This window comes from Psammomys obesus, unplaced genomic scaffold, assembly GCF_907164565.1.
Source record: "Psammomys obesus unplaced genomic scaffold, mPsaObe1.curated_primary_1811, whole genome shotgun sequence".
NCBI lineage: Eukaryota > Metazoa > Chordata > Mammalia > Rodentia > Muridae > Psammomys > Psammomys obesus.
In genome coordinates this window covers 6,709,018-6,731,440 of record NW_026596166.1, presented here as the reverse complement: position 1 = coordinate 6,731,440, position 22,423 = coordinate 6,709,018, and the positions used below count along the sequence as shown (strand labels likewise).

The following is a 22,423-nucleotide window of genomic DNA, read 5'->3' as shown; positions in this document are numbered from 1 at the left end:
TGATTGATGCTTAAACAAGGTTTTGATTGGTGGAACTGTAAGCTTTGCTGCTATTTATGCAAATTAGAATCCTGCACTTTTACATTCCACCCACCCCCAGCTGGCTCTATAACTAGGTTGCTTTCTATGCTTTAAAAAGCATTTTTAGAGATCACATTGATTGATTGATTGATTGATTGATGATTGATTGGTTGCTTTTGTGTTTATGAAAATATGCACAGGCCACAGTAAATGTGTGAAGGTCGGAGAACAACTTTCAAGTGTCATTTCTCTCCTTCCTCCAACTGGGTGCTGGGGATTAAACTCAGGTAGCTAGGGGTTGGGGATTTAGCTCAGTGGTAGAGCGCTTGCCTAGCAAGCGCAAGGCCCTGGGTTCGGTCCTCAGCTCTGGAAAAAAATAAAAAAAAAATAAACTCAGGTAGCCAGGCTTGGCCTAAAGTGCCCAGTCATGCTGGTAGGTACTCTTCCCTGCTGAGCCATTTCTCTCCCTCCCTCCCTCTCCAGGCTTAGTGGTAAGTGTCTGTACCTGCTGAGCTCCTCCCTTCTCCCTCCCTCTCTCTCTCTCTCTGCTTCCCTCTCTACTCTTTGATTCAAAGAGGGGGTCCCAAGAGTTGCAGCATGAGGCTCACTGTGGTGAAAACAGCACTGGCAACCAACCCCAAAAGCATCAAGGTTAAAGTGATTAAAGTGACCCAGAGAACAATCCTAGAAACTGTGGTCAGCAGAGGCACCTAAACTAGTGAAGGACAGTGGAAGTAGAGAAGGGAAAGGAATGTGTTCAAGATTGTAGAAGGTGGAAGGCTTTGAAGACCAAATATGGAAGACTGCGGGCCTTGGTCACTGAAAAAGAGTTCCAGATTCCTTCCGAGCCTTAGGAGCAGAGGACCCGGCACTCAAAGAGCTGCAAGGGGCTACTGTCGGATGTCTAGGGCTCCAGCTCCCAGGCCTGAGAGTTGTAACAGCAGCCACTGTTAGGGTCCAAGAGTGTCAACTCCTAAGACACAGGGCCTGGAGGCTTAAACTGACACTAACTGCTGCTAATACGAGTGTCTGTGAAGAGATGAGGAGTGTGCTAGCAGTGGCTTGCCAGACTCAGCTAACCATCTCCGTGAGCACCTGGAACTGTAAGTCTGGCTTCTGAGGCTTGGAGCCATAAGTAACTGTCCCGCCCCACGGGACTTAGTTATTCGTGGGGGCGAAGGGGGTCAATCCTGAAAAAGATGGGGGAGAGAGAGAAAGGACACAAGCAGACGGTTGCCGGTCAAGTGTCCCTTTATTGAACTTTGGTGTTTCTTTTAAAACGCGGTTTTGGCAGGGCGGGGGAGAGGGGCGAGAAAGGGAAGTAATAGTGGAAAAATACCAAGACCCTTGGTGGGAAGTTCCCAAGGCTAAGAAGGTGGGTTAAAGAGTTACAAGGCCCGAAGATAACATCGGTGGTCACATCGGTGGTCACGGATGTGTCCCAAAGCAAACAGTTTTGGGAACAATGGGTTGTAAGAAGCTATGGCCTGCTGGTGCCCGGTGCTTATCTGGCAGGTCAGGCCCTTAGGAAGGGTCCCAGGGCTTTGCTCCCAACAAGTAACCACTGCCAATGCTCAATCTCAGAACCTATAGTGCTCATGAGTTGTAGTGACAAGCTTCTGAACCTGTTGGACCAATCCATAAACTTCCTGTACTCAAAGGGCCTGAAGTGCCAAATCCTACTCCTGACTTCCATCCAACTACAAGCAAAAAGGCCCAAGCCAGCTGATTGGTAATAAATTATGTCAAGTATTTTGTCCCAGTGATGAATGGCTGACTAGAAGTGAAGTAAGAGATTTAGAATACTGTGCTGCCTACCTGCTGGGTTCCAAGGAACTTGCATCATGTCCTCAGTTATGCTAAAGTCTCAGGGCCTGTTGCAGAATGATTGTTTTTTGAACCAAGCACCCTGTATCCTAGGGAGTTTAGCTATGTCCACTTGCAAATTATCATACTACTTATGGTATACAGCTTTGATCTTTTTGAACATGGCCTCTGGAGGGCCTAGAGTATACAGGCTGGGGATGGGGTGGGGGTGGGGGCTCATTCCTGCTGGCTAAAGGCTTTCCAGATACGGCCCTTTGGGATAGAACAACCCACAGCCCTGTAGTAGCCCCTCACCCACACTCCGTAAGGAAGCCCATTAAGTCCATTGCTTTCCCAGTATAAAGTTTGGTGGAATCATGCCTCAGTTTGTCATTGGGACTTTAGGTTGAGGTAAATTTTCTTCACATTTCCTACAGGGAAAGAACTTCAGCCACAGAGAAGTATAAGGATGCCTTTAATATCAGCCCTGGGGATGCAGACCAAGGCAGGTAATCTCTGTGAATTTGAGGCCAGCCTGATCTAAATAGCAAGTTTTGGGCTAGTCAGAGAAACACTCACACACACACACACACACACACACACACACACACACACAGATGGACTTCCAACATGACATGATTCAGGCAATGTCGGCCTTTACTAGGACCTGCTTGTGTTGGTAAGCTTCCTACTGAAACAAAACGCCTGAGATAATGAGCTTAAAAAGAGGAAAGGATAACAGCACGTGTGATATGAAACTGCAAGGGGGAAGATAAGGGGGTGGAAGGGTTTAAGTGGGAATGGGGACAGGAAGAGGAGGGGACAGGAGAGTGGCAACCAAAACTATATATGGAAACGAAAAAAAATTTTTTAATTGAGGAAGTGGTGGTGGTAAGTTAGTTAACCCAGTCTGATCTTGCCACAGTATGTGCAAATATCAAAATATATTATAGCCCAGAATATGTAGAATTGTCAGTTAAAGCTAAAGCTTGACTTGCATGGGAGTGCAATCCTAGGACCGGGGAAGCTGAGGAAGGAAGTATTTAACAAAGTATTAGTAGTAATTCAACAGAATAGTGAAAATGAAGAACTATAGCTATAAGTTGCAGCATGAATACATCTCTTGAGATGTTAAGTTTAAAGGTAACTTGAAGATGAGCTGTTGATTGCAATTCCATTTTCACGAAATTAAAAATAAACTACAAGATATATGTATACACACTGAACTTCAACAACCCCACACACATCACACAAACAAATAAATGTGCTCATGAACTCATGCCATCCAAACAGACATACAGCTCAAATATAGAATGCTAAACCATAACAAGTTCCTGGGAGAAGTGGAATGCTGACAGAAGTAATCCAGCCAACCAACAGTGTGTCACGTAGGTAGGTGCTGTCATCCAAGAACTCTGCTAGATTGTTGGGGGCAGTAAGGCTAAGAAACAGCAACTGTTTCTGAGAGTGTTTGCAGATCACTAGGATGCCTACAAACTAAGAACCCGATTAAAGCAAGTATAGCTTGGAGGGGGTCCTGACAATCAGGAAGAAACAGGTGAGTTACTTTGCTAAGAACTTCTCTTTGGATCATCTTCCCACGTAGAGGTTGGCCTGGTTGACTTGCCCCTGCAGGGCACTTTAAAGAACACTGGCAGGCAGAGTAAGTCTAATTTACTTTAAGCCAGGAGATGATGAAGACGTCAAATCTTCTTGGAGCTCGCTGTTTGGTGAAATCAGGAGTCTTCATGTTCTATGGACTGAGCCAGCGGGCGCTTTTATTCTACTGTTATATGTTAATTATATTATGTATTATACTATATCACACTATATTACTATTTATTTATTTATTTTGAGGATCTCTCCATAGAGTGCTGGAACCCGTTACATACACAAGGCAGCCCTGTAAATCACAGAAACCCTCCTGCCTCCGCCTTCCGAATGCTGAGATTAAAGGAGTGTGCCACCACGGCTCGCCTCTCGTAGAAATTAAACAAGGCGATCTTTGCTCTTCTACTGAAGATGTCAACTGAGAGCATCACGCATTCACGCACGCGCAGGATCCAGGAAAGGCCCGGATGAAGGCGGGGCTCGCGTCCCGGATAATGCGTCACGGTAGGGGGCGGTGCCGCAGGCCCTGGTTGCCGGCGTCCGTCACACGCCGGAGGGAGCATGGGGAGTCCTGCGGGTCCCGGTCCCCGTCCTGCGGGCCCCGGTCCCCGTCCTACGGGCGCGGGGACTCTTGCAGGCGTGGGGACCCCGCCGGGCCTGCAGACCGACTGCGAGGCGCTGCTCAGCCGCTTCCAAGAGCTGGACAGCGTGCGCTTCGAGGACTTCGCGGAGCTCTGGCGCAGCATGAAGTTCGGGACCATCTTCTGGTGGGTGTGCCGCGCTGCCGGGCGGGAACGCAGCCTGGGTCCCCGGACTCCTCCTGGCCCTCCTGCCTGGGTCGCCCGTGCCATCTGCTGGCCCGCTCCTCTGCATTTCCGCCGCCTCGATAACGCACCCCGACCTCTGCCTTTAGACCTGCAGCCTTGTTCCCACTGAATGAATCCAAGGTCAGAGACAAAGTAACCACACCGACAGGTCCTGCACGGATGAATTCTTTTAGCATGCAACCACCAACGTTGGAAATGCAGACCGGAGCCTCTGTTTAGCGTCTTTGGGTGGATAAAGGCCAAACCAGCCCGGTGGCCGCCTATGCGTCTGCCCCTAGCCTCATTTTCAGTGCCCACAACTTGCACTCACTTTTTTTTTTTTTTTTCTCCAGCGTTGCTTTTTGTACTTCACTGGAGTTTCCTAGCCTGGGAAATTGCCTCCTTTTTTTTTTTTTTTTTTTTTTTTGATTGTCCACTTTTTCAGTCACATTTAAACCCAATGACAGTTCTTTAAGGAAGTCTTTTGCCCTTCTGGACTAGGTAAGAGGTTCCTGATCCACCTCCTCACCCAACACGCTATATTTCGAGTTGAGGAAACAGCATTGGATAATGGTGAAGAACACAGAGGATGGGTCCCAAGTATCAGAATTTGAATGCACCTCCCCAACCTTCCCACACTGAGATCTTGGCCATGCTTTATTTGCCTGTAAAATAGAGACAGCTATAATACTGTATAATAGTGCGAGGATTAATATACTTGGTCAGTATACTTGGTGTGTTCTTAATGTGCAGCGTTATTACTACTTTTTAATTTCCTCCTCAGACTGTCGATTAATGTGTGTTTTTTGTTTTTGAGACATGGTCTCATTGTGTAGACCTGGCTGGCCCGAAACTTGCTGTCTAGACCAAACTGTCCTTGAGATCTGCCTGCCACTTCCTTCTAAGGGCTGACAGGCGTTCAGCACCATGCTCAGGTTTTAAATTGGTGTTTGTATTAATTAGTGTAGCATATAAGTTATTGAAAAGGCTAATTGAATAAAACCTTAGTAGAGCTCATGCTGAATAAAATAGAGCATATTCTAACGATGTAAATTAATTTTTATGTAGTTTGTGAGTTACAGGGATGGAGAGTGAAGGTAAGTAGCTGGTCATGTGCAGCATACCTCTAAGCCCAGAACGTGGAGAAGCGGAGGCAGGAGAATCAGGAGTTTCAGGCCATTCTTAACTACAAAGAGAATTCCACACCAGGCAGGCTACAGGAGACACTGTCTCAACCAAATGACAACTGATCTTTTACTTAGCTAACTGTAATGCATTCACTGTTTAATATAACTAACTTAGAACTCTGAAAAGCAGGCATTATGATCCTCCATGCTTTAGAGGTTAGAAAATTGAGGCTTGAAGTTAATTTTACCAAATGTGGTGACCAATAGGCTTGTAAATTAGAATGATCAGGAGCTGAGGCAGGAGGATTGCAAGTCTGAGGTCAGCCTGGGCTGTAAAGGGAGACCATATCTTTAAAAAATACCTATGTCTTCCTTTTTATTTTTTAATTTAATTATAATTATTTATCTTAGTATTATTTTGAGACAGGGTCTTAATGTGTAGACCCTTAATGTCTTTTCTGTTTCTAAAATCCATACTTTTTCATGGTACTAAAGAGATGGGGTTAAAACTAAGGAAGTTTTTCTAGATTCTTCCACTAGAGAGGGTGGACTCCCCTGCTCCTTATGCAGCCCTGACTGTCCTGGAACTCAGGATGTAGCCCAGGCTATCCTCCTCAAACCCACAGAGATCCACCTGAGTGCTGGGATTAAAGGCATGTGCCCATGTGCCACTACGCCCAGCTCGATTTTCTTTAGTAATCATTTTGGTCTTAATACTATGGTAGGTATTTTGTGTTCTTTTAACTGTGCTTATTTGTTGCTTGAGAGCCAACACTGTCTACTCCCCCATTTGTAATGAGATGTACTAGATTACATTAGCTGAAGGGCCTGGGTCTTTATCATTTTATTTTGCTGTTATGAAAAAGGCAACATATTTATAATTATGTGCATGTCAGTTGTTTGCATGTGTTAAATGTGTTTTGAGGCATTTCAGCCAAGGTTATATTTAAAGATTGACTTTGTGTTTTTCAAAATAGGCCCTGGCTTTGGCCTTCAGTTGGTGGCAGTTCTATGTCTTGTCTCCAGAGTGTTGGAATTACAGTCTGGGCCAACACTCCCAACTTCTTGTTTCGTTTTGACACTGGCTCTCTTGTAGCCCAGGCTGGCCTTAACCTCAGTATGTAACCAAGGATGACCTTAAACCTTTTGATCCTCTGCCTCCATTTTCTAGTCGAAACCCACTTCCTAGGGTTTCAGGAGTGTTTCAGGAGGTTTCTACCGTGTCTGGCTTTAAAAAAAGAGTTGAGAACATTTTAAAATCTGCTAATTTAAGGTTGATCATGGAACACTACCATAATATGCTCATTGTTATATTCAGAGTTATAAAAAGAACATCATGTTGCCTTTTGTGTTCTGGTGAATGGGAGAAGGGGTTACATTGGGTTGTTTTCTCCCTCTTCCGTTTAAGCCTCCCAGGGACAGAATGTGATACAAATCCGGAGACTGCTGGAAAAATGTTAATTGTAGATTAAAATGCACATGGTTTTTTGGTCTGCAAAAACCATGATTATTTTACTATTAAATGTTTGAAGTTCTCAACATGAATTTGAAGCCTGGCTGGAGATCAGTTTGTCAGCAAGGCCGGTGTTTGGCGTCAGTGTCATGGTTACCTAACTCTGTGTGTGTGTGTGTGAGTGACTCTTAAGTCACAAGAGGGTCAGGTGTGGGTTCTTCATCTGGTTCCTAGACAGAAGCATATGCCTGCAGTGGCTTTTGTTCTTGTTTATTTAACAGTGGGAATATTTCCCTTTGTTTTACAGTGGCAAAATGAGAAATTTAAAAAAGAACATGTTTGCAAAAGAAGCTCTAGCTTTGGCTTGGCGCTATTTTCTGCCTCCATACACCTTCCAGATAAGAGTTGGCGCATTGTATCTATTGTACGGCCTGTATAACACACAGCTGTGCCAGCCCAAACAAAAGGTGAGGCTCGGTGACTCAGTTTCCCTCAGTAGCAACGTGGAGCAGGCCCTGTGTTTAAATTTACTCTTGTGAAGAAGGATCTGGTGTAGGTTACTGGTGTTTCTCTTCCTGGCTGTAGATCAGAGTCGCCTTGAAGGATTGGGATGAAGTTATGAGATTTCAGCAAGACCTGATAAACGCACAGCATTTCGACGCAGCTTTTGTTTTCAGGAAGCTTCGGCTGGACAGAGCGTTCCACTTCACAGCAATGCCTAAGCTGGTACGATGCCTATCCTGAAAGTGTGAAGTCTGTTCCTGGTGCTCAGAACTGTAGCCTTCTGGAAATGAGATACATATTTTCTGAGAGTTTGATTTCCCCTGTAGACAGTGCTCTTGAGCATTAGTGTTTGTGACATCACTCGTGAAGCTAATTATTGTGAGTGGAAGAGGCCAGGCGTCTGTGTCTGCTTTTTTATCTCTTTCCAGAGCTGAGGGTTCAGCCCTGAGCCTCATGCATGCCAGGCAAGTCCTCAGCCACTGAGCTGTCTCTCTTAGTCTGTGCCTTTCTCCATTTGAATGTCAAGAGGGCTCACTCGAAGAATAAGGAATTTTAATCTCAGTTATTTAAAAAAAAAATTGAAATTTGTAATAAAAGCCGTCATTTCTTCAGTTTTGTAATAATTGAGACACTAGATTGGAAGAAGAGATAGTCTCCTGGCAGCTCATGTGACTTTCTGAAGCTGGGCAGACTGTAGTGTTCAGTGTGGCATGTGATACCGAAACCCAGTAGGCTCTGCAAACGGAGAGTTAACAAGTGTGCTTGTGGAGCTGGCCTTCGTGTACGCAAACGAATTTACTCCTAGATTGTGTTTACGCTCTTTCAGATGTCCTCTAAAAGATACCCATTTAACACCTTTGAAAAGTGTTTATTGTTGTGCGTGTTTGTGTACGTGATGAGTGTAGGTGGCGCGTGTGCCCTTGTGCACGCGTGTCCACACCGTGAGACAACTGTGTGGCATTGTTCTCTCACCGTGATGGGTAACCACGTCTCCACTCAGGTGACCAGGCTTGCTCAGCAAGTGCTTGCCCAGCAAGTGCTTGCCCATGGAGCTGTCTCTCCAGCCCAGGGTGATGTTCATCTTAACAGGCATTCTTTGTATTTAGCTCTCATGTAGAATGAAGAAAAAAATTCAACAGACTGAAGTGACACAGAAATTCAAGGACCCAAGTGATGGTGTGATGAAACTCATCACTTCTGAGGTGCTGGAGGTGAGTTTGTCTGTACCCTCCTGCAGCTGGGGAAAGTGGTATTGTTGACAGTTCGTATGCTGAGGCTGAGGCTTCCGTGACAGGCCCTGTAATGGTTTCAGCGTGTATCCTGTCAACTCGCAGTCACTTTGGACAGTAATTACATTTTTAATGAGTTTGCCTTTGGGGTTGTCGTTAAGCTGGGCAGTGGTGCTGCACACCTTTAATCCCAGCACTCGGGAGGCTGAGGCAGGTGGATCTCTGTGAGTTCAAGACCAACCTGGTCTGCAGAATGAGTTTAGGACAGCCAGAGCCACACAGAGAAAAACAGTTTAAAAAAAAGAAAAGAAAAGAAAAAGATTGTCATCGAAGATACAAATGAAGGGCCAAGCATGGGGCTACATGCTTACCATTCCAGCACCATCCTGGGCTATATGGCAAGACCCTGTCTCTTAGGGGAAGACAAAGCAATATTAGAAAACAAACAAACCCCTTATACGCAAGAAATAAAGGACTCCTCTCTTCACTTTTAGGAATTGCTGAATGTTCACGATCATTATCAAAATATGAAGCATGCTATTTCAGCCGACAAGTCCACGCCAGACAGGGCTCTCAGCCTGGTGAAGGAGGACTTTTTTGACAGCATTAAGAACATAGTTTTGGAGCATCAGCAGTGGCACGAAGACAGGAAGGTAAGCACCTGCTTGTTGTTGTCCTACCCCTGTATTGTGCACAGATGTTTACATGTGGGCGGTGGCTGTATTGCCGTGGGGTGAGGATTTAAAAGGCATTGCCTTTCTAGTTGGGCACTTGCTAGGCCTGTGATGTGACATTATTCAGCTTTACAAACGGGGCTGGGGAGAGTAAATCCTGTTGAACTGTTTTTAGACTAAACCTGCATTTAGATTAATTTTGTTTGGTGCAGTATTAATTCTAGCATTGTTGTAAAACTTGGAATTCATTACCAACATGTAAATACTAGTGGACTGCATAGTAAATTTTGGAAAATGACCTTCTCTTGTGAACCGGAGGGTCTGCTTCCACTGGCCCCGCCTACCTGCATAATAGGGGACGCTGCAGGCAGGGAAGCTCTTCTCGGTCCCCAGCATTGCCTCCCAGTGTGGCTTAGCTGCGGATTTTCAACTCAGTGTTCTTTCTTTTTTAATTTTTTTTTTTTCTCCCTTTGAGGCAAGTCAATCCTGGCTGTCCTGGAACTCACTAAGTAGATCAGACTGGCCTTGAGCTCCACAGATAACTATTGCCTCTGCCTCCCCAGTGCTGGAATTAAAGGCATACACCAACACACACAACCAATTTCTTTTCATACCACAGGGATTCTTAGTTAAAGCAATTTAGGTGATATAATAATGGTTTCTAGAACTACTTAGAAACTTTGTGGTCTTAAATAGATTTACACTTACGTGTGTGTGTACGTGTGTGTATGTATGCGTGTGGTATGTATGTGCGTGCACTGAGTGCTTGTGTGAGTCAGAGGACAGTTCATGGGAGTTGGTTTTCTCCTTCTAGTGTGAGGTCCTTGGGATTGAACTCAGGTCACCAGGCTTGGCAGCAAGTGCCCTCATCCAGGAAGCTTTCTTTCCAGCATGAAACTTTTGTGCTGGTTAGTTTTCTGGTAGCATGGTGCAAGCAAGCTAGATTCATTAGTTGTGCAAATGCTTCCATTACATCGACCTGTGGGCAAGTCTGTGGGACATCTTCTTGATCACTGATTGGTATGAGAGGCCCAGCCCTCTGTGGGCACTGCTGTCCCTGACAGGTGGTCCTGGGGAGCAAGTAGAGTTCCTCCATCACCTCTGCTTCTTGTCTCCACGTGTCTCCTGAGTCCCCCGCCCTGACCTCCCTTGATGATGGATTGTAAGCTGGAAGGTGAAATAAACCCTTTCCTTCCCAAGTTGCTTTTGGCTGGTCTTTATCACAGCAGTGGGACAGATGGTGACCCATGCTGCGGTAATGTGAAATGAAGTTTTGATTTTTCAGTAATTAAAATAAATGTTCTGTACTGTTAAAATTGCAATCTACTAATGATCTATAATTAATAGAATTGTAAATATGTGTGTAATAACATACATAAATAACATTCTTGTTCTTTCAGAATCCGTCCTTAAAACCACAACTTAGAGACGGAGAAGAAAACAGCGAAGGCACTACAGAGGAGCCAGAGGTCAGCAAACTGTTAAAGGCAGCCAGCGACTTTCCCTTTTATGTGTGACTAATGTGGTTCATAATTGTCATGACCCTTGGTCTGTATTACAGAAACACAGGAAAATTTTGCTCTTTGTGTTCTGTGGTAACTAGTCTATTCTTCACCAGAACTGTGCAGGACATTAGGAGCATAGGTCGGAAGTGAGATGTTAGCAGTTCTGAGCAGGTCTGGTCAGGTGATGGAAGATGCTCCCAATCCCCAGGGCCAGGCTGAGGCCTGTGTGACGTCTTCTTGCTTCTCAGCCTTTCATCCCTGGTGACGCGTGGGCACTTCCTGCATTTTCTCATGTCCAATGTCTCATCTGACCTGTGCGGCCATCTTTAGGCTCTGGCAGATGAGGGAATGGCAGTCAAGAGCTCTGCTTAATCCCTAAGGCTGAGTCTTGAAGGAAATGGTCCACAGCTAGGAAGATGGCATCGTGCCTCCTGCTGTGTGGCAGGTAGAGGGTCAGGGGATTTTATATCAGTGTGTGCCCAAACATGTTAGCTCCTTTTCCTTTATCTCTGTCTCAAGTCTTAGTCCTGAGACAGATCCTTGGATTCTCATAACCTCCCTAATGTTCGTGTTCCTTCTTTGTTTTCCTTCTAGAGATGTGAAAGAGCACAGGCTCTAGCGAAAATAAAAGCAAAAGCCTTTTCAGCTGTTGCTCAGGTAAGTTCCATTTAGGAAGCTCTTTCCTAAATGGCAGTTTAGTGTCCATCTCAGTAATCCTGTGCACAGTTTAAAGTTGGTCCTCCAACAATTGGGGCTGTAGCCAGGCAGCGCCTTGCCCATGACTGCCTGGCATGACTGGAGGGGCACTGTCTGCAGCTTCTCCTCTGGCTCCTCCTTTTGCTGTGTGCCTACGGCCCTGAGGCCAGTTCTCCATCTTCTCCCACCTTCTGGGAGCTGATCCATGAGGAATGGCAGGTTTTGTTTTGTTTTGTTTTGATAGCTTATTATTTTTGTTTGTTTATTTATTACTTTTTTTTTTTATTTTGTATCCCAGCTGTAGCCACCTCCCTCTCCTCCCAGTCCCACCATCCCTCCCTCCCTGTTCTCCTCTAATGACCTCTCCAAGTCCACTAATAGGGAAGGTCCTCCTCCCCTTCCATCTGACCCTCTAGCCTATCAGGTTTCATCAGGACTGGCTGCATTGTCTTCCTCTGTGGCCTGGCAAGGCTGCACCCCTGCAGGGGGAGGTGATCAGAGAGCCTGTCACTGAGTTCATGTTAGAGACAGCCCATGTTCCCCGTACTAGGGAAACCAGTTGGAAATTGAGCAGGGGTTCTAGGTCCTCTCCAAGAAATGGTGATTTACTCTTTGTCCTTGAGGTTCAAGAATCCTTTGGGTTTTCATTGATTGGTGGCCATTCAGGTAATCATCCTTTCAGTCTGAGACCTTTGTGTCTGAAGAATGTCTTTAAATGATTACTTATCATATTTTTTTCTTCATCTTGTTTCTGTTTTTCTTTTCTGTTTTCAATATGTTTTATTAAGGTATTTCTTAGATGTTATCTTCTCTGCCCTTGATTCTTGTTGTTGTTTCATTTGGTTTTTTAGCATTCCTGTTGACATATTTTTCTTTTTAAGATTTATTTGTTTTATATAGAGTGCTATATCTGCAGGTACACTTGCATGCCAGAAGAGGGCATCAGATCCCGGTATAGATGGTGGTGAGATAGATGGTTGTGGGAATTGAATCAGGACCTCTGGAAGAGCAGACAGTGCTCTTCACCGCAGAGCCATCTCTCTAGCCCCCCAAGAATATGTTTATTCTTGGAATGATTCTTTTGAAATATTTTTGCTCCAGATATAGTGTCTGCCATTAAGGATATTAATTTACTTACAGTTTTTTATATTTCCTCCCATTTCCTTTGAGTCCATTTCTCTGTTTTGGTCTCTATTTTTCATTCTCTTGGCTTTATTTCGGAAGGTTGGAGTTCCTCAGATGTCTCTATATTGGGTGGCTAGCCAGTATGCAGGCTTTTAACTTGCTGCCTTTTCCACTGTGCCATCTTTGTTTTGTTGTTTGTCTCCTTTTTGTTTTTTGAAACAGTGTTTCTCTGTGTAGCCTTGGCTATGCTCGGATAGCTTTGTGCTGGGATTATAGGCATGCACCTGGCATTGTTTTTTAAATCTTAAACTTCGCTGGTTTGTTCTTCCCAGAGAACAGACTCCTGTTGTCCCAGGGAGGTGGTCTGCTGCCTAGCTTTGAGGCTGGGCAACAGGGCACAGTTCCTTTGTAGATATTCAGCATATCGCCCTGTGGTTTTAGTACACCGTAGTGGGATGAGCTATTTTTTAATGATTTTCCTTGTTGTAGCTGTTCTGCTTCTGACCTTCCTTCTGTTAAGTAACTGTTCCTCACTTTCCTACGTAAAATTGTAATTGTGTTTTTCTACCATATATCTGTTTTCTGTGGGTTTTTGTTTGTTTGGTTGGTTTGTTTGTTTGGTTTGATTTGGTTTGGTTTTTCAAGACAGGGTTTCTCTTTGTAGCTTTGACTGTCCTGGAGCTCACTCTGTAGACCAGGCTGTCTTTGAGCTCACAGCAATCTGCCTGCCTCTGCGTCCCTGAGTGCTGGGATTACAGGTGTGCACCACTGTGCCTCGTTTGGTTTTTCTGTGTTTTTATTTCATTATTTTACTGGAGTTTTAAGAGAAAATAAGTACTAATAAATTCATTTGTAATTCTATGTTTTTCTTGGATTTTTTTCCCCCATGAGTCTATTTTATGGGAAGGGAAATGATCATTTTCCAACTGAAGGAGTAGAAAGTAACAATATTTAGGATGACTCTCGATTGGTGAGGTGTTAAACGATCGCCATAGGACCATCGCAGTAAACTCAGTATACGTCACTCAAGACACACCAAAGGAGACAGATGAGAAATGGATTGTATCCAGTTCCTTTTAACCATATTCTCTTTATGTATGGAGAGAACTTTGTGACCAAGTGATGTCTAATGTACATGTTAAGACATCAGATAATTTTGCAAATCTGATTACATCACACTCCACAAGTTGTTCTGATGTATCATTGCAGGGCTGTAGTTTTTCCTCGCTTGAGGAGCAGTTGGTACCTTACATAATTGCCTTTGGAGATGCACTGATTCCTAAAATGCAGTTAACAGTAACTGAAAACTCTTGATTAAGCAAGTGAAGGAATTGGTGAGCTGATTCAATTAAAGAAAAAAAAAAAAGTCTGGATGGCATGGTGGTGCCTGGCTTTGGTCCCAGTGCTCAGGAAGGCATGGGGGTGTTTAAGGCCAGCCAGCTTTGTAGTGTATACAGGCAGGGCTACGTGGAGGGACCATGTCTGTAACAGCAACAAAACTCCAGGTTTGCTGCTCTTCTATATGGACCTTCTTCCTCAATTTCCTGTCTTTGCAGTGTGTTCATGCTCCTGGCTTTAGGTTCAAAGCTGGTGTTTCTTTCCTGGTCGTCTTAGTTCTAAGCCATGGTGAACAGTCACAGTGATGTGGAAACCATCTTGACCAGTCTGCGCCACATGGTCATACTTGGAGCTAGGCAAACAGTGGAAGGCATCTTGAGGAAACCTGACTTCTGATTCTGTCTCTGTGATTCATTATCCTTCTCCATAACAGCAACTGCATTTTAGCCCAATGTGAGCTTAGGGTGAGGCAGCTGCAGGACTTTGGTTGTGAAGACCGTGTCTACACACAAGTGTTAGTATCAGCCTGGTATAGTAAAGGGCATGATGTTCCTGCCGTCCTCACCTTTATGACCTGTCCTTTGGATCACTCTGTTATTCGCTTTGTGTAATTGGCTCTCTGTCAATAAGGTATCCAAGTCCAGGAGGCATCGCCAGACCAAGCTTGACTCTTCTGACTCGGATTCTGGGCCTGGACAAGTGCAAGGCAGAACAGCCAAGAGAAAGAGGACCCAAGAAGCAGCAGAACCAGCAGGAAGGAAGCGGTCTTCCAGGAGCAAAGGTACTTCACTTTAGCAGTCTTACTGAGCCTTGGCAAGGAAGAGCGGGCCCTTATTTCTTGGATGGACTGGAGCTGAGTTGGCAGGGACATCTGTAATCCCAGCACTCTGGAGTCTGAGGCAGGAGAATTACCAGTTTAAGCCTGGCTTGAGCTCCATAGGAAGACACTGTCTCACAAAAAAAAAATAAATAAATAAATAAAAAAGACTTGTTTGGGAAAATTGTGGGATGTTAAAAATGAACCCATTTTCATAGCTTCTTGGGCTCTTGTTGCTGAAAGAGACTCTTGAGATTATGTCAAAGTTGTTATTCACTGTAACTGTATTAGTAATGGTGCCTGTGAATTAAATCTACATCTAGGAAAGGCCAGTCAGTAATGCATTCTAAAGCCTTTATTTCCTTCAGCTACATTCATCAAGCTCTCCCTGTTTTTCCTTTGTAATAAAGTCTGTGAAATGCCCTCATTACTCAGTGCTTAACTGACTGTGTATTCTAGTGATTAGACTTTCCACAAGTTGCACAGATGCTGTGCGCTCAGCATTCCTAAACACGGAATGTGCTAATGGCAGAAAGAACAATAGAAACATTATCAGATACTTAATGACTTTATCAGACACATTCCTTGCTACTGCCAGGGTTCACGGAAAGTAGTTTACAGTCTCTGAACATGTTTCGCTTCTCCTGCATTGAGGCAGTGGAGGGAGAAAAAGCCTTAGTGTATGTCAGATTGAAGAATTTAGGGGAAGAAGCCTGCAGTTGCCAAGGGCAGCCAAGAAGCGCCTCATGAGGAAAGCTTGCTGCTCCGAGGCTGGCAGGCGTGCTGGTGACAACTGTGAGGACAAGCTCGAGCACGATAAAGAAACCCTACACTGCACAGCAGCCCCCAAGCAAAAACTTCCTGAGGCAGTTGTCCCAGGATGCAGTTGTCCCAGGATGCAGTCGTGGTAATTAATTGTGCTCCGTTAATATAATTTATCTTTATTAGGCCAAAGGGGGAAGTCTATATTAATTTTAATAATTATCAGATATTTGATAGTATCTAATATCCAACCTTTAGTTAAAACGTTCTCTAGGTGAGGGGTCATCCAACTTTCTGTACAGTCAAGATAGCCGATATTTTAGACTTCATGACCCATACAACTTCTCTCACAGCGTAGTCAGCCAGGTGCCAGCGACTGACTAAATGAGAGCAGATGCCTATACTCCAGTAGAAGTGCGCTTCTGAGCAGGAGATGGGCCTGGTTCACCACTGACAGAGCATGTCAACTCTGGTTTTCATGACTTGCGAGTGTCCAGTGTTATAAGTAAAAAGTATTAAAAAAAAAAAATAACAAAAGTTTTAGTAAGGGAGCCGGCTACAGAAGCTAGAGCTGCAGGGGGTCATAAGGAGACCCTGGGCAGTTTTATTATTCTACACCGACTGTAAATTTCTAATAAGACCCTAGGTAGAATCTGAATCGTCTTCTAGCCTCTAAGAGCATGAAACCTCAAGGTGCTCTGCCGGAAGTTTCTGGACACTTGCTTATTTCGGTCCTGGGAATTGACTGGCCTTGTACACACCTGCCAGTGCTCACCCCTCACACATCTCTAGTCCTCAGCCCTTTGAGCAGGTTCTCGCTGTGTACGTCAGGGAGGCCTTGAATTCTCAATCCTCCTGCCTCGGTGTCCTGTGTGTTGGGATTACTCATGTGCCATGGCACCCAACTTACATATGGTTAAGAAAAGAGTAATGCTTCTATACAAATTCTTTCAGAAAATAGAAAGAACACTTTTTAGCTTGTTGTTATTGTAAGAAATGAAAACTACCGAATTCCTCCCTAGATAAAGCAGAGATCAAGGAAATGCAGCAACCTATTGGAAGAACTCATCACTGGTGCAGACCTTATTTCCATGATGCAAGAGATAAGGCAGTGTAATTCATGTCAGCTGATTAAAAGACAAGAGCTCTCAGGAGAGGGTATTGACAGATCCGTTTTCTGCTCATGGTAAAAACAGCGCATTCCTATTAGATGAAAACCGAACTGATGGGTTTTAGCAGACACAAGACTCCAGCATCATCTTTATAAAACAACCTCTCCCAAGGTGGAGAGTAAGTCAAGGAAGCCCATGATTAAACATTGTGCAGGAGACCCAGTCGGTCAAGGAAGGAAACAGCTTTGTTTGTGCTTCTTGGCAGTCAGCATCTTCTCTTGCCTCTGGTCCCTTAGCAACCATCATGTTTTCTATCCCTGTAGACCTGCCTTTCCAGAAAGCTGTATGAATAGAATTATACAATATGTAGCTCTGGCTGTTCTGGAACTCGCTGTGTAGACCAGGCTGGCTTTGAACGCAGAGATCCACCTGCCTCTGCCCCTGGAGTGTGGGGATTAAAGGCGAGCACCACCATGTCTTGCGTAATCTGTAGCCTTTTGTGTTTGGGCTTTCACTAGTTAATGCATGTGAGAGTGTTCCCGCACTGCCTGTGGTATTTCACTGTGTGATGGAGCGGTTCATCCAGTCACCTGCTGAAAGATGTTCTGGCTGTTTGCACCCTCTGCAGTGCGAACAAAGCTGTCACAGCTTTTATGCAAAGCTTTTCTGTGAACCTACGCCATCATTTTGATTGGGTAGGCATCAAGAATTGGGATTTCTGGGTCACATGGGTAAATGCAAAACTGGCTTTCCACAGTGACTGTACGTTGTGTGACAAAGCTTTTCCTGGGGAGACGCAGTACACACCTACTCACCATAGATAGGGAGCCCATGGCGGACCAAAGTGCGCGACCACCTGAGTGCAGCCTGGTAAACCACTGAGTTCCCGCGGGGTTACTTGCAGGAGCAGAAACGACTAAAGACTACTGTATCACAAAGCTCACCCCAGAGTGGGTGACAGCGCTCAAAGCTGGGAACTGTTGCTCACTGCACAGCCTGCAGGTGGCCCAGCAGCTGGGCCCAGCAGCTGGAGAGTGTCCTCTCCAAGTGACTCTGGTCTAAACCCCTCCACAAGGCAGCTGGTCTGGTCTGAGTCCTCTTGGAAGCTCAGCTCTCCTTCCTGTGAGAGAGACTCTCAGCTTTCATTGCTTACTCTGCAGGGAGTGGCTAGTGATTCTGGTCAGTTTCAAGCGCCTCCTGAGGCTATTTTGAGTTGTGTACCTCCCTGTTTAAAGCACTTCTCTGCTGGACAGAACGCTTCGGTCTCATAGGAAACCGTTATACAACACCGCCATTCAGGATTCCCACCAGAAACAGCTGGTTTCCACTTGATTTGAGAATCATCAGCTTTGGCCGTTGCACTTTGCTTTCATAGCCATGTGGGGTACAGTACAGGGTCAGTTTGGTTCCAGTTGACTTTTCCTTAACAACTGGAGGTGTGCTCGAATGAGCCCCCATTCCATATTTTCTTTTTTATGAAAAATCTGAAATTTCTCTTTCATTTTATGTGTATGCATGTTTTGCCTTCACATGTTTGTGTCCCACGTATGTGCAGTGCCTGCGGAGTCCGGAAGAAGGTATCAGGTTCCTGGAGTTAAAGATGGTTGGGAGCCTTTGTGTGGGTCCTGGGAATCGGACTCCGGGAGAGCAGCCCATCCTAGCCGCTGATCAGTTTTTCTAACTGAGTGAGCGCTCACTACTGAGGAGTGAGAGTTACACACCTGATAGGAGAGCCTTATCAGTCGTCAGGATTTCATTTTGCACCTATTTTTCCATGCTGTAGCTTGATTTCTCTCTTTTTCATAAGTGTCTCACAAAGATGAATTTTAATGGGTGTGGCAGTACCCACTTTTGATCCCAGTGTGCTAAGGAGTCAGAGGCAGGAGGATCGCAGTGAGCTCCAGGCCATATAGGTTACACAGAGGGACCCTGTCTTGAGTGGAAAAAAACCTGTTTTGTTTCTGTGAAGACAGGGAGTCATCCAGCCCACGCTCCCCTTGGCTGTCTGTGTAGACATGGACCTTAAACTCCCAAACCTCCTGCCTTCCCCTCCCAAGTGCTGGCACTACACACACACACTACCACATGGGCTTAAGAATTTTAACTTTGGAAAAGTGCAATTTATCATTTATTTATCATTTTTTTCTTTTATGATTCATGGTTTTTGTGTTACACGTAAAAACTTACCAGAGAACAAGCAGTTTTTCAATGTTTTCTCCTACACATTTTGTAATTTTAAGCATTACTTTCATGTCTGTGGCACACTTGAATCATTTTGTTATATAGGCACTTAGAGGATGTATTTGACTATGGATGTAAAATTGTTTTAGCATCCTTTAAAACTACCCTTTCTCCTTCCTCCAAATTGCCTTCACACTGTGGTCAGAAATAAAAAAAGACCATTGAGATAGCTCAGCAGGTAGCGGTGCCTGCGATCAATCTTCTGGACCCATGTGGTGTAGGAGAGAACCAGTTTTCACGTGTCCTCCAAACTCCAGGTGCACACTGTGATAAGGTGTACCTCAGTGCCACACGCACATTCCCATTCCCACAAGGATTTTACTGTTCTTCTTGTATGTGCGTGATGCATGTGCGTAAGAAGTACACATTGAGCTGGAGAGATGACTCAGTGGCTGGGATCCCTGGCTGTCCTGCCACACGTGCCAGGTTCAATTCCTAGCTTCCACACGATGGCACATAAGCTGCAGCAGACTTGAAAAAGAGCGTTCAGGTTGTGTAGAGTGAGGTCCATTTTGGTTCATGTGTAGACATGTTAACTGTTAGGAATTTTGGAAAAATACATTGAGGCCTGTATCACTGTGAGACTTCAGATGTGGAGTCAGCAGCCTAGGTTTTAATTTGTTAGGCAGAGTTGAATTATATGAAATTTCCGAGGAGAAAGTGGCATGACTAGAGTCTCCTTGGAAACCAGGGTTAACGCGGTAGGTTGGCGTTAGCAGACTAACGTGCGCTGCTGTGGTGGTCCAGGCTGAGGAGTGGGCAGTAACAGCCATGCTTGTGAGGGCTTGTGAGCTATGCAGGTGAGTGCAGAGGCTGGTGTGGGGTGAGACAAGCTTGCTAGGACCTCAGCCTGGGGGAGGAGGCGTGTGGGCAAGTGCTGGGGAAGTACTGGTGGCCTGATGAAGATCTCATGGGGGGAACATTCCTCAGTCTGCCTGGCAAGATCTGGTTCCTGTAGTGCCTGCCTGTCCGTGAACTTCCGGCCCACCCGCCTCTACCTCACCAGAGCTGGGACTATAGATGTGGCGCACCAGGCCTGGTTTATGGGGCTGGGTCCTGAACACTTGTTCCTGTTAGATGAACTCTACTGACTCAGCCACCTCCCAGCCCAACCCTACTGTTTTTGAAAATGGAAATTCACTGGCAGATAGGACTAAAGAAGTATATGAACATGTGTATTGTATAGCGAAAGAAAATGTGTCTGCATTCAAAAGTAAAACTGAAGCTGTTCAACTTTAACTTACTGTGAAGTTGAAATAACATACTTAAGTCCCTCTAGACACCCTGTTTTGTATGATAAAGATCAAATAAGGTATCTCTCACTTGCTTCTTTTCATTCACTCCATTTTGCCGGATAAAATAATTATATACTATATTTAAAGCACAGGGGTTTTGTTGGTTTGGTTTGGTTTGGTTTTACAGATACAGAATTTGAACTTGCTACCTGACTCAGTCTGGCCTCAGACTTGTAATCCCCTTGCTTCATCTTCCTGAGTGCTGGGATTAAAGTTTGCTTGTTTGTTTATTGAGGCCGGATCTCGCTGTAGGCCACGCTGGCCTCAAAGTGAATATCCTCCAGCGTTGAGGTTATAGGCGGACGCCACTACGTCCAGTGACACAAATGTGTTAATACTTAAGAAAAGATTATCCAGATATGGAGAGATCAGTTAAGGCTAAGGGTGGGATAAGAAGTCACAAGGAAACCTGTTACTTGGCAAACTAATAAACATTTAAAGGCTTTTAACTCTAGATTGCATAATGAATGTTACTATACTTTTCAGTGTTGAAACATCTAAGATTAGTATTCTTTGTTTCTGTGGACAGTCATTTCTCCCTATATCTAAACATTCCCAGGTAATGTTCAGAATGAACGTAAGGAAGAGAAGTCTTTACGCCTGAGTATGCCTATCATTACAGAAGAGGGGGACACCGATGGCCTCAGCGAAGCAGGTACCCATGCATCTCGCTAACTAGTGCAGGACTAGGCTTTCAGAGTCAGGGCTGGGGCCTCCCTGTGAGTGATGATATGGCATGTGGATGTGGACGCCTGTCAGGGACTCTGCTGGGCTCTGTGAAGCTGCTCCCAGGCTTCTGCCGCAGTGCTCTTCGTCCTGGCTTCCTCTCTTCTAGGAATCTGATTTGTTTTCTTTTCCTGGCTCCCGCCCCCTTCCCTCACATTCCCTTTTTATTTTTCATTAACGGGGAATAATTGTTTTTATCACGTCTTTCTGATGTTCTTGTTTCTGTGTCTTATCTTTAAGGATGGTTATTTGCATGACAGTTACAGCATTAGCTGTGAGAGCCAGAAAGATATAGAATACTTATGTGTTGTTTCCAGGTTTTATTGTAATGAGTCAAACTCTTCGCTTTCTCTTTGCACTAGCCTAGATAAGTGTCAGTTTTTGTGCCCTGGGTCCATGCTCGTTATAGGGAAGGCACATGGAATTTCAGGCAACCTAATACTTTTGAAGTAGGGTTTAGAGTGACCGAGAGCTCCTGTCTTATTGGCATCAAAGTAAGATTGAAATCCTGTTGTCTCGTTGGAGGTAGGAGTTTCTCAACTGCAATTTCATTTGAAGAAATTCACATGTGTGTCAGCTAAGATTTTTCTTTTAAATTTTAAGTTAGCAACAAGCAAATGGGCTTCATTGTATCATTTTAATATATATATCTTTTAAATTTTAATATACATTATAATTTTAATATGCGTGTGTGTTTGTTATTCGTCACTCTCCTCACTGTTTCCTCTTGGGTCTTGGCTGGGGGACATGGTTGGCTTAGCCCTGTTAACACATGCACAGGTTAAATGTGCATTACTTGAGTCTGTCATTTAAATGTCATGTTTTTAAAAATCGATGGACTTCTTAACCTTGTCTCCACAGAGTTCACTGCACCCAAGAGAAGAAGAAGACGCTGAACCAGGATGCCGGAGCTTACATTTTGAGCTTTCCAACAGAAGAAAAACTATTTATTTTGTGTTCTGAGCAGGACGGTGGCCAGTGAGGACTAATGTCTGAGAACAAGGTCATTTCTGTGAAATGGGAGAGCCTGTCATAGGTCAAGAGTTGGAGTAGAAGTTTACTGTGAAATTTAATTTTAACGTTTATGTTAAAAGTGTATGTGAATGGAGATAAAGTTTGCATTTAGAATATAATAGAAAGAATTGTACATTTGTAGATTAATACCCTTTCTTGAAGTTTTTGTGCTATCACCTTAATGTAGTGCTATAATGTTTACTATTCTATTTTTAAAACATTGTCTTAAAATACTGTTACATGTAAATGACTCAGTTCTGTCATCTAGCACTAGCAATGGCTTTTGCTGTGACTTTTGTTTAATATTTTGTATGTCATGGTAGAGTGCAATAAAAACTTTGGCCCGCTTGCTTTATCTTTTTCTTTTTTTAAATGTATTTATTATGTATGCAGTGCTCTGTCTGCACATACACCTGCATCCCAGAAGAGGACACCAGATCTCAGTGTAGATGATTGTGAGCCACCGTGTGGTTGCTGACCTTTGAACTCAGGACCTCTGGAAGAGCAGACAGTGCTCTTAACCTCTGAGCCATCTCTCCAGCCCCCTTGCTTTATCTTTTG

General features: G+C 44.5%; 1 protein-coding gene across 3 annotated transcripts; it reads left to right on the top strand.

Moving 5' to 3' along the window:
- The first annotated feature begins 3,956 nt into the window (after positions 1-3,956).
- On the top strand, positions 3,957-22,212 carry Snapc1 (small nuclear RNA activating complex polypeptide 1). Of its 3 annotated transcripts, none has more exons than XM_055595492.1 (10): positions 3,957-4,205; positions 7,132-7,291; positions 7,410-7,550; positions 8,435-8,539; positions 9,052-9,210; positions 10,632-10,700; positions 11,331-11,393; positions 14,526-14,676; positions 20,682-20,777; positions 21,710-22,212. In XM_055595492.1, the coding sequence occupies exons 1-10, from the start codon at positions 4,000-4,002 to the stop codon at positions 21,742-21,744; spliced, it is 1,185 nt and encodes a 394-aa protein (XP_055451467.1). In that variant the 5' UTR covers positions 3,957-3,999; the 3' UTR covers positions 21,745-22,212. The 3 variants fall into 3 exon arrangements, with proteins under 3 accessions (XP_055451467.1, XP_055451468.1, XP_055451469.1); XM_055595493.1 differs by lacking the exon at positions 3,957-4,205 and adding an exon at positions 4,216-4,385; XM_055595494.1 differs by lacking the exon at positions 3,957-4,205 and adding an exon at positions 4,700-4,745.
- Positions 22,213-22,423: the final 211 nt, after the last annotated feature.